Source organism: Lottia gigantea (assembly GCF_000327385.1).
Source record: "Lottia gigantea unplaced genomic scaffold LOTGIsca_197, whole genome shotgun sequence".
Lineage (NCBI taxonomy): Eukaryota > Metazoa > Mollusca > Gastropoda > Lottiidae > Lottia > Lottia gigantea.
In genome coordinates this window covers 92460-103700 of record NW_008708388.1, presented here as the reverse complement: position 1 = coordinate 103700, position 11241 = coordinate 92460, and the positions used below count along the sequence as shown (strand labels likewise).

At 32.6% G+C, this 11241-nt stretch overlaps 2 protein-coding genes across 2 annotated transcripts in view; both read right to left on the bottom strand.

Moving 5' to 3' along the window:
- LOTGIDRAFT_174459 (hypothetical protein) overlaps positions 1–3511 on the bottom strand; it is a gene marked incomplete at both ends in the record, with an annotated part of 10706 nt that extends 7195 nt beyond the window's left edge. Inside the window, 2 exons of the mRNA XM_009053044.1 lie at positions 2632–3114; positions 3226–3511. Coding sequence (XP_009051292.1) covers positions 2632–3114; positions 3226–3511 — 769 coding nt within the window. The remainder of the gene's footprint in view (positions 1–2631; positions 3115–3225) is intronic.
- A 1294-nt stretch (positions 3512–4805) lies between these two features.
- Positions 4806–10536, bottom strand: LOTGIDRAFT_174458 (hypothetical protein; the record flags this gene model as incomplete). Its single annotated transcript, XM_009053043.1, has 5 exons — positions 4806–5119; positions 5491–6018; positions 6266–6589; positions 9218–9553; positions 10419–10536. 5 exons carry the CDS (start codon positions 10534–10536, stop codon positions 4806–4808), a joined length of 1620 nt encoding a protein of 539 aa, XP_009051291.1.
- Between the last annotated feature and the right edge of the window lie 705 nt (positions 10537–11241).

Here is an 11241-nt window from a genome sequence, read left to right as displayed (position 1 = left end):
ATCTTGATACAATACATCTTCTTCTGGACTCCAAAGAACACCAAGAGTGTGCTCAGTGGGTATATTCTCATAATCTAAATCTAGATCTGCCAAAACTTTTGCTTTTTCTGTAGAGGGTACAGTTTGTATAACTTGTCTATCATTAGACATCCATTTCGTGAGCTTGAAGCCTCCTTTACTGCAAAGTTTAGTCAAGTCATTAATCATTCTGACTGCTTTCTCTGTAGTGTTGACAGATTTGAGACAATCATCGACATAAAAATTCTTGTATATTGTTTCTATGACTTCTGGATTATAATCTTCTTCATTATCTTTTGCAGTTTGGTGTAATGCTATATTGGCACATGTAGGAGATTATATTGCTCCAAATAGGTGTACCGTCATTCGGTAAACTGAAGGTTCTTTCGTCATCACAACATCTGTCCACCAGTAGTCTGTAAAACATGGACTTAATATCTGCAATGTTCTCCTGGCGATATCTAAGTAGGACTCCAATGAAGTTGTTTGTCACATTAGGACCTTGCATAAGTAAGTCGTTGAGTGATATGCCTTCAAATTTAGCAGAGCAATCAAACACTACTCGAAGTTTGTCTCGTTTTCTAGGATGGTATATACCATGGTGTGGTATATACTAAACTCTGCCATCCGATTTATCTATGTTCTCTTCAGATACAATTTCAGCATATCCTTCACTAATTATGTCGTTCATAAACTTGCAATAGTCTTCATAAAATTGTTGATTTGAAACCAATTTCTTCTTTGTGCCATGGAGCCTCTTCTTTACCATTTCTTCATTACTAAGCAGATGAACAGGATTTCTAAATGGTAGGTCGATGGAATACTGCCCTTCCTGATAGGACAGTGTACTTTGTACAAAATCTTTAAAATTTCTATCTTCAATTGATAACTCTTTGGTTTCATCAATCGTCCTTTCAGGAAAGTCAAGCCCGACATATCTTTGGAAATCTTTTTCTAACTTTTTTAGGTTATCTATATAGTCTACAGCTTCAAAATCTTTTCTTCTGTCAATAAAGTTGCTATACAATTTCAATGAATCTTCAGGTCTTATTAGACCCCATATTGTCCATCCAAGTCGTGTCCTTGTGGCATAAGGTGTACCAGGAGGACCAATAGCACTCTCCAACGGAGTATATGCGTCCGAAACACAGTTGCCAATCAGCAAACCAATTTCAGTTTCTAACTTTGGTAGATGTATAGAATTAAGGTGAGGATAACTATCTATGTCAGCTTGCTGTGGTATATGGCGATGTTCCACAGGTATACTGTCCTCTGTGTAAACAGTAGGCAACTGTATATATTCTTTAGTAGTTAAACCACTAATCTCTAATCCTTCTATCCATTATATGAGGAACACCCATCGTGGAAACTGTGATTCTTTTTCTTCGACCAGTTACCCCAATTTGTCTCATTAAATTTTCTGTACAGAAACAAACTGTGCTTCCTGGAAAGCATACGTAGATATTATGGTATTACTATTCTTCATCTTGATATTAACTGGTACAACAGCCAACGTACATTGACCATCAGCTCCGGCTCCCATAAGAGAGGTAGGTTCTTCAGGCAATGAAACCTGAGATGTAATCTCCTTTTTTGTTGTTACTTCCCTTGGATTTTTAACCTCTTTTTCCATATGTAAAATATCTGGATGGTTCTTATTGCATTTAGTGCATGTTGCCTTTTGAGTGCAATTCATTTTCATATGTCCATGCTTTAAGCAACCAAAACATATACCATTTTGTTTCAGAAAGTCTATTTTCTCTTCTGTTGTCATTGGCTTGAATTTATAGCATGTTGATATCATATGTCCTTCTTTTTTACAAAATAGACAGCTTTTACTTGTAGTGATTTCTATCTTCTTTTCTTTAAGGTCACTGGTAGTGGTTTCACTGTGCTTTTCTTTATCATCTGAAACTGTAGCATAACTGGCTTTATATCTACTTCTAGTATCTTTCTTCTTGGTGTCTGTATGTGAGGATTGCTTTATGGCTGCAAGTGCATCACACCCAAATACTGGATCATTTAGTTTAATAGCTTCCTTTTGTACCAGTTCTACAAGATGTTCTAATCTGGCAAGAGTGTTTTGTTCAATAACCTGCTGGAATTTCGCTTGCCATTTTTTCTGAATGTCGTATTGTAAATTAGAAACAATCTTCTGCAAGTTATGTGAGTATCCTGATATTTCCAATCCCTTTATATCTTCTACTGCATACAAAACTTCAGCTAAATAGATACCATATTTGTCTAAACCTTTAGCATCGTTAGACTTAATTTCAGTCTATTCTACAGCCTTCTTTATATATTTATGAGTGTTCACTATTGGGTCACCATATCGTCTATTCAATTCTTTTACAGCTGCTGGATAACCTTTAACTGCATCCAGATGACTGTATCCAATTACTATTGTATTAGCTTCTCCAGTAGTGTACTGCTCTAAATAATTCATGCGATCATCTGCATTATCAGTGTTAGCATTAACTTTGGTTTGGAATTGCCTCATGAATCTTTTAAAGTCAGTGCCAGAACCATCAATTTTCTTCATCTCAGAAGGAGGTCGTTTTAATTCCTGAATCATCTTCATCAAAGCTTCTTCTGTAGATTTTTGACTATTACCTGATGAAGATTGTACGTCTATGTATCTATCAATATATTCTCGTCTAGTACGACTTCTTTCAGGAATCTCTGCTCTGTGTTTATTATATGGTGACAGGTAAGTATTGTAATCACTATTACCTTGTGGTAGGTAAGTATTTTGGTCTTTATCATTACCCTGGGGTGGGCAAGTATTTTCATCTTTATTACCCTGGAATGTGTGGGTATTGTTGTGATTATTATCATCTATGTTATTTTCTATTTCTAAATTTTTTAATACCTCTTCTTCGGCATCAGCAATAGCCAATTCTTCTTCAATTTCATATTGTTCTTCTTGTATTTTCAACTGGAACTTAGCTTGTTCTAATGCTTGTTTCTTCTTCAGCAATTCAACTTTGGCATTTACTCCGGCTTTCTTTAATTTAGTTTTAGCTAGTGAAGAGGAGATTGAAGATTCACTCCTTCGGGATCTTTTAGTTGCATTGGTCTTAACAGATCTATCATCTTAAATTATTTATTTTTTCTTTTCTTTAAATTGTTTTTTCTGTAAAAACCATTGTTCCATTTTTCCCTTGAAATCAAGAAATATTTTCTTATGAATTTCTCCATCTTCACCTTCTTTTATTGAAACCATAGATCTTCGATAAGCTTCTTGCGTTAGAAGAAAATCTTCATATGCTTGCATCCAGGCTTTATACTTCTTTCGCACAACGGCGATTTCTTCTTTGTCTAAAATATCATTTATTTTTCTCACTTTAGTTGTTAGCACAGAGGCTATTCTATTTCTGTCTTCAACTGTTTTGACGACATCATCTTTGTTCTCCTCATCTTCTGTATTATGTATAATGACATCAGTCACAATCTGTGAACCTGAACTGATATCTGAATCCGTGTGAGACATTTTTACTCATCTGTTTTATTCATCTTCTTAATCTATCAGTAGTTGCCTTCTTAACTGGTACTTCAGGAACTAGGCATCTAAATTCGTTAATAATATTACTAATAGAGTCCACTTGTCACTCTCGCAGACCCTTCTTGACAATCTCTACTTGGAGGTACCCGAAATATACACCAATACACCATCTTGAATTAACAACCATTTATTAACATAACAAAACTCTTAAGGTGTATTATCTTTAAAAGTTGATATCTCATTTTCAATGGCGATTAACTGAAATATACAAAATGTACAAAAATAAACTTTAAAAACATTAATTGTTGTTATTAATTAAAAGGTTACCTCCCCGTCAGCGTTTGGAACTTATTTAATTGTGGTCTGATTTAGAATAAATGAATTATCTCCCATATATACTGTGTGGAAATTAATTGTCTCCCTTTAACACACCGGGAAAATTAATTGTAGTCGTAGCCACTAGCGTAAAATGTATAAACAAACATTCACTTGAAATGCACAGTCAATCTACAATACGATATTTGAAAGATGATGTCAAAGTAATACCGTATTTGTGCGCTTCCAAGCTAGAAATCGATCTAAATAGTCATCAAATCTGCAATTATTGTCTTCTCTCTCAATTTCTTTCCACCATGTTGGATTATTTCTTCACCCGCGTGGTCGTAAACAAACGTCTGATTGGTTAAAAATTTACTTGTCCGAAACGCAGTCTAAATCATAATCCGAAACACATAACTTTCGAACATTTGGTATCTACAATCACATTTATGTGTTGCCCAGATCTTTTTTGTTACACGCCGGGACATTTTGTAGAAAGGTGTTAAAAGGCTGATCTCAAAACGAAGGCCATAGAATAAGGAAATTTAAGGTTGTTTGATAAATAGAATTTTTCACTCTTGCTGATGTCATAAAATTTATGAAATTTGTTGCCATATTAAATATTTCCCTCGCCAAGGCTCAGATAATATTAAATTTAGCAACTCATTTCATAAATGTCATAAGCACTCGTTTAAGATCCTATATTTACTACTGGGTAGCAGCTAAGTCATGTAAGGAAGACAGGAAATCAGTACAAGAAAAACAACCTCATTTTGTTACTGTTTTTCTATGGACAAAATATATTTTTAAATATATTTGGCCATAGAACAACAGTGGGTTTGATAAATAATTATGTAATTATGGGTAATATTAAATTTAGCAACTCATTTCATAAATTTCATATAACATAAGCACTCGTTTAAGATCCTCTATGTGCCGTCTCTCATAGAATATTAATATAAATTCACTCACATTGAACATTAATGGTAGAAGATTGACTGTGAGTTTGTGGTAAAATTTCACCAACTGTAGGATGTAGATCTAATCTTGCTGTACAGGTATAATTATCTGACTTGCTACGATTGATATTATTAATAACTAAATCTCTTCTATTAGCTCCAGAATTAATCACAAATTGATTTGGTACAATATCACCATTAGATTGATACCATACTATATCATTGGTTGGTGGATTGGATTTTACTTTACAATTTATTCTGAGATTCTCATTTTCTTTTATATTAGTTTCTACACTAGATACACTAACTTCAGGACCATCTAAAATAATAAAAATGACGTATTTCTTAAGGACGGTGATTATGATAACTTTTTTGGTGTAGAATCAAAAATAAATTGATAATGCAAAGAGGGATACTTTCTCTGATTCTCGTTTGATTTATATTTGTTTCAACACTAGACATCAATAGTTAAAGCATCTATATAGTAATGCTGAATTGTTATTTTAAAACAAAAGACGTTATCTTCAGACTATTGTCCATTACTAGTATAAATCAAGAAAAAGTGAAAAATAGTTGCCTTTCAAATAACGAAACGCAATAGATATGTGCTTGTATTTGTATTTACAGCAATTTATTTATATTTCAGTCATGACCAGTGATTTGCATAGGTTTTAAATATTTAATACTTACATAAAACATTTACAGTAGTTGAATTAATTCCTGTACCAGTTTGTTGTACACCAGTAGTTGGTATCATGATATTACTAACTGTACATGTATATTGTCCTGTTTGATCTCTATTGATACTAGATATAGTTAAATTCTGTTGAGATTGTATCAAGTTATTAGGTCCAGACCAAGTATAATTATTAGGTACAGGATTAGATGTAACTATACAGGGTATAGTAAGGGGAGTAGATTCTATAATAGAATATGGTGATTGTGGAGTAGATACAGACGGTGGATATAATATTTCTACAGATATAACACGACTTCTATCAGATTCACCAACAGAATTAGTAGCTGAACAGGAATAACTACCATCATTAGATACTGTATATGTTGAACTAGATCCTGTTATTATATTACCATTTCTATACCATTTATAACTTGTAACTACTGGATTAGATTGGTTAACTTGACATTCTAACTTAACTGTCTGACCTTGTATCAGTTTATATAGTGTTATAGATGAATTTATATCAACAACTGGTTGATCTGAAGTGACCACAAAATGCAATATTTTCTCTCTTCTCAGTAGAGATACCAAAAATTATAAAACAATTAATTTAAATTTTGATTGAAGATATCTGTCAAATGTAATCAAGAGTGACGTGATGCCTGAATATACCATTTATGTGAAATAATTAATATCAAGTGTCGTAGTTCCAATATATAACTGACTAATAAAAGATATACGAGTTTGGTGTAAAATTGATTTGATGAGATTACACAGTGTACCTACATTTAATATCAAGTTGAAATGAATCAGTTTTAGATTGACCATAACCATTGGTAGCTGAACATTGTAACCTTTGACCCTGATCTGATACAACAGGTTGATATGATAAACTACTGGTAGTTGTATTAACTGACGTCATCAATATTCTAGTATTTATAGACCACGTGATATTTGGTAGAGGATATCCTCCAGTAGTTTTACATTCTAAATTGACAGTTCTATCTTTTATGAAATCTTCATTTTTATTGGTGATTTCTACACTACAGGAACTGTAATTATAGTTATAATAAACATTGTTATTGGTGATTTCTACACTGGATACAGGAACTGTAATTATAGTTATAATAAACATTGTTATTGGTGATTTCTACACTAGATACAGGAACTGTAATTATAGTTATAATAAACATTGTTATTGGTGATTTCTACACTGGATACAGGAACTGTAATTATAGTTATAATAAACATTGTTATTGGTGATTTCTACACTAGATACAGGAACTGTAATTATAGTTATAATAAACATTGTTATTGGTGATTTCTACACTGGATACAGGAACTGTAATTATAGCTATAATAAACCTTGTTAATGGTGATTTCTATACTAGATACAGGAACTGTAATTATAGTAATAATAAACATTGTTATTGGTGATTTCTACACTAGATACAGGAACTGTAATTATAGTTATAATAAACATTGTTATTGGTGATTTCTACACTAGATACAGGAACTGTAATTATAGTTATAATAAACCTTGTTAATGGTGATTTCCATACTAGATACAGGAACTGTAATTATAGTAATAATAAACATTGTTATTGGTGATTTCTACACTAGATACAGGAACTTTAATTATAGTTATAATAAACATTGTTATTGGTGATTTCTACACTAGATACAGAAACTGTAATTGTAGTTATAATAAACATTGTTATTGGTGATTTCTACACTAGATACAGGAACTGTAATTATAGTAATAATAAACATTGTTATTGATGATTTCCATACTAGATACAAGAACTGTAATTATAGTAATAATAAACATTGTTTTTAGTGATTTCTTCACTAGATAAAGGAACTGTAATTATAGTAATAATAAACATTGTTATTTGTGATTTCTACACTTGATACAGGAACTGTAATTATAGTTATAATAAACATTGTTATTGGTGATTTCTACACTAGATACAGGAATGTAATTAGTTATAATAAACATTGTTATTGATGATTTCTATACTAGATACAAAAACTGTAATTATAGTAATAATAAGCATTGTTATTGGTGATTTCTACACTAGATACAGGAACTGTAATAATAGTAATAATAAACAGTGTTATTGATGATTTCTACACTAGATACATTAACTGTAATTATAGTAATAATAAACATTGTTATTGGTGATTTCTACACTACAAATAGGAACTGTAATTATAGTAATAATAAACATTGTTATTGGTGATTTCTACACTTGATACAGGAACTGTAATTATAGTTATAATAAATATTGTTATTAGTGATTTCTTCACTAGATAAAGGAACTGTAATTATAGTAATAATAAACATTGTTATTGGTGATTTCTATACTGGATACATGAACTGTAATTATAGTAATAATAAACAATGTTATTGGTGATTTCTACACTAGATACATTAACTGTAATTATAGTAATAATAAACATTGTTATTGGTGATTTATACACTGGATACATGAACTGTAATTATAGTAATAATAAACATTGTTATTGGTGATTTCTACACTAGATACAAGAACTGTAATTATAATAATAATAAATGTTGTTATTGGTGATTTCTACACTAGATACAGGAACTGTAATTACAGTAATAATAAACATGGTTATTAGTGATTTCTTCACTAGATAAAGGAACTGTAATTATAGTAATAATAAACATTGTTATTGGTGATTTCTATACTGGATACATGAACTGTAATTATAGTATTAATAAACAATGTTATTGGTGATTTCTACACTAGATACATTAACTGTAATTATAGTAATAATAAACATTGTTATTGGTGATTTCTTCACTAGATACAGGAACTGTAATTATAGTAATAATAAACATTGTTATTGGTTATTTCTACACTAGATACAGGAAATGTAATTATAGTTGTAATAAACATTGTTATTGGTGATTTCTACACTAGATACAGGAACTGTAATAATAGTAATAATAAAGAGTGTTATTGGTGATTTCTACACTAGATACAGGAACTGTAATTATAGTAATAATAAACATTGTTATTGGTGATTTCTACACTAGATATAGGAACTGTAATTATAGTAATAATAAACATTGTTATTGGTGATTTCTACACTTGATACAAGAACTGTAATTTTAGTAATAGTAAACATTTTTATCGGGGAATTTTACACTGCATAAAAGAAAAAAATTCTGCTTGTTTCCGGAAAATGATTTTTTTCTTCAATCTAATTGATAATTAATCCTGTATCCAACTGCTAAGTTTCGTGAATATCGTATAAATAAAGAAAATTAATTTTGACCAAAATTCAATACAAATAACAATACAAATTTTCAAATTTCTTATTCGGAAGTTCTTTTTAAGATTACATACACAAATTTGATGATATATCGGGAGAACTTTTACGTGCATAACCGGATCTATGTCAATAGTGTCGATTCCCTTTTCACACATCGCTATGTCGATATGTGTAGCCTCTTCTACCAGCAATATCAAATTAAGGAATTAGTTAAACCCTCTTAACTCTTAATTACGTATCCTTCTCGAACTTTTAAAAAAGATATAACAGATTGGTTGTGTTTATTATTAATTATCAGTACCGGGGTGCGCACAAATATCTACGCTTGACTATACATTTGATACCGAAATGAATATTGATTTTGTGTTGCTATTATTCTTATATTTTCAGAGATACATTAAAATCATCTTTTGTAACAGTGTTGCCTACCTTTTACATCAATTGTTAAAGTTTCTTCAGATTGATTATATGCTGATACAAACACCTTGCATCTCCATACACCACTATCTCTTGTTTTATTGACATTATAAATATGAATTGTAACACTGTTATTAGTTTTAGATATATTGTAATATTGAGTATAATTAATACCAGTTGATGAAATAATACAACTTGATAACTGTACACGACATGTTGTAATAGTCTGTGTATCACCGATACTACCGTAAATTTCAAATGTTGTATACTGATTGTTATAGGTACAGGTAACATCACCAGGTTCACCCTCTATAAATACTTCAGGTTTAATACTCAATAAATCTTGACCTGTAAAGGTTTTAGGATAGCTTGTGTATTTTTTAAAATCCAAAAACTAATATATATACTGAACAGATAAAGAAACGTCGCAAAGCACAGAAAATAGTGAATTGTTTATTCAAATTTCACTAAAACAATAGATAATTGTCAGAAAACAACCACAATAGGCACAAAGGATTGTTTGAGTGTCTTTCAAGTTATTGCTATGACATATCATGGTTCTGATCACCTGATCTTTACAGTAGGAGGCTGAAAGTCGGTATCTGGTGTGTCCACTTTATGCGTTGATAAGGGCCGGACATCTTCTGTACATTGCGAGGCATAAATGATTCACAGACGCCATTGGAATCTTCGCCCAGACTCCTAGGAGTTCTGCTGCATTTCATGGAAGCGGTTGGATCTGGTTTAGTCGTCTTTGGATGTCATCCCACAAGTGTTCTAATTGGTTTAAGTCCGGGCTGAGTGAGGATCATGGCTTAATGTGGCCTGATGTTATGCTGTGGGAGTAAGGTTCTGATGGCTATGGTAGTGTATGGACGGGCGCTGTCATGCTGGAATGTGTGTTTTCGGCAAACTGCGGTGCAACATGGGGTTGGACGGCTGTGACTCCATGGCCTCTGCCTGGGCCGATATTCTGGAAGACAATATATCCAAGTGTCTGATTGATGCCGATTGCACCCCATATCATAATGCGGTCATCAGTGCTGTTGGTGGTGTTGTAACAAGTCTCTCAATGGTTCGTACACTACAGTTAAATGCATTGGTAATGACTTGACCACGTTGTCCGGCATTTAATCGTTCGATGGCTTTTTCACGTTGTTGGGAGGTTAGACTTGCCATGAGCTCGCTGTCTTCACAGCAATTGAATTCTCACTAGGCGTCAGTTTGTTTTTATACAGAACTCTGGTACGTGTTGCACGTGCAATTCGATTTTCCTCCGCATCACTTACAACTTGCTCCCACGAACATCTATGGAAGCCGGCTGTGGCCATAATACCCTCGACTTCTCGTCCACGAGAAGTCGAGAGACGACAAAGCGGGGAAAATGCAAGAAAGCGAGGGTAAGAAAAGGCGAGAAAGCGAGGAAAATGGCGAGAAAGCGAGGAAAAAAGCGAGAAAGCGATTTCCTACAAAGTACTTTGTTATCATATAAAGAAGTGTGTTATACCAGGATATATTCCATTGTGTTTATGTTATAAGCCTGTAGTTATAAGTAATATAACTATGGTCCTTGGGTTCGATTTATCGATGAAATAAGTATTCATTTATAATGAAATGATGACGTCTTATGCCATGTTAAACTTTACCTGGAATTTAGTTTTCAACCAATTATAAAACTGTATAAGTTTAGGAGTATAGGTTGTAATTTGGTACTAATGACAAAGTTACGAAAGCACAGGCACAGAAAAAAGGCGAGGAAAAAGGCGAACAAAAAAGCGAGGAAAAATGCAAGGAAAAAGGCGAAGAAAAAAGCGAGGAAAAAAGCGAGGAAAAGGGCGAGAAAGCGAGGAAAAAAAGCGAGGAAAAGGGCGAGAAAGCGAGGAAAAGGGCGAGAAAGCGAGTAAAAGGGCGAGAAAGTGAGGAAAAGGCGAGGAAAAAGGCTATAAGGCGAGGAAAAAGGTGATAAAGCGAGGGTAAAAAAATGCGAGGAAAAAGGCGAGGAGAAAGCGAGAGTAAAAAAAACGAGAAAGCGATTT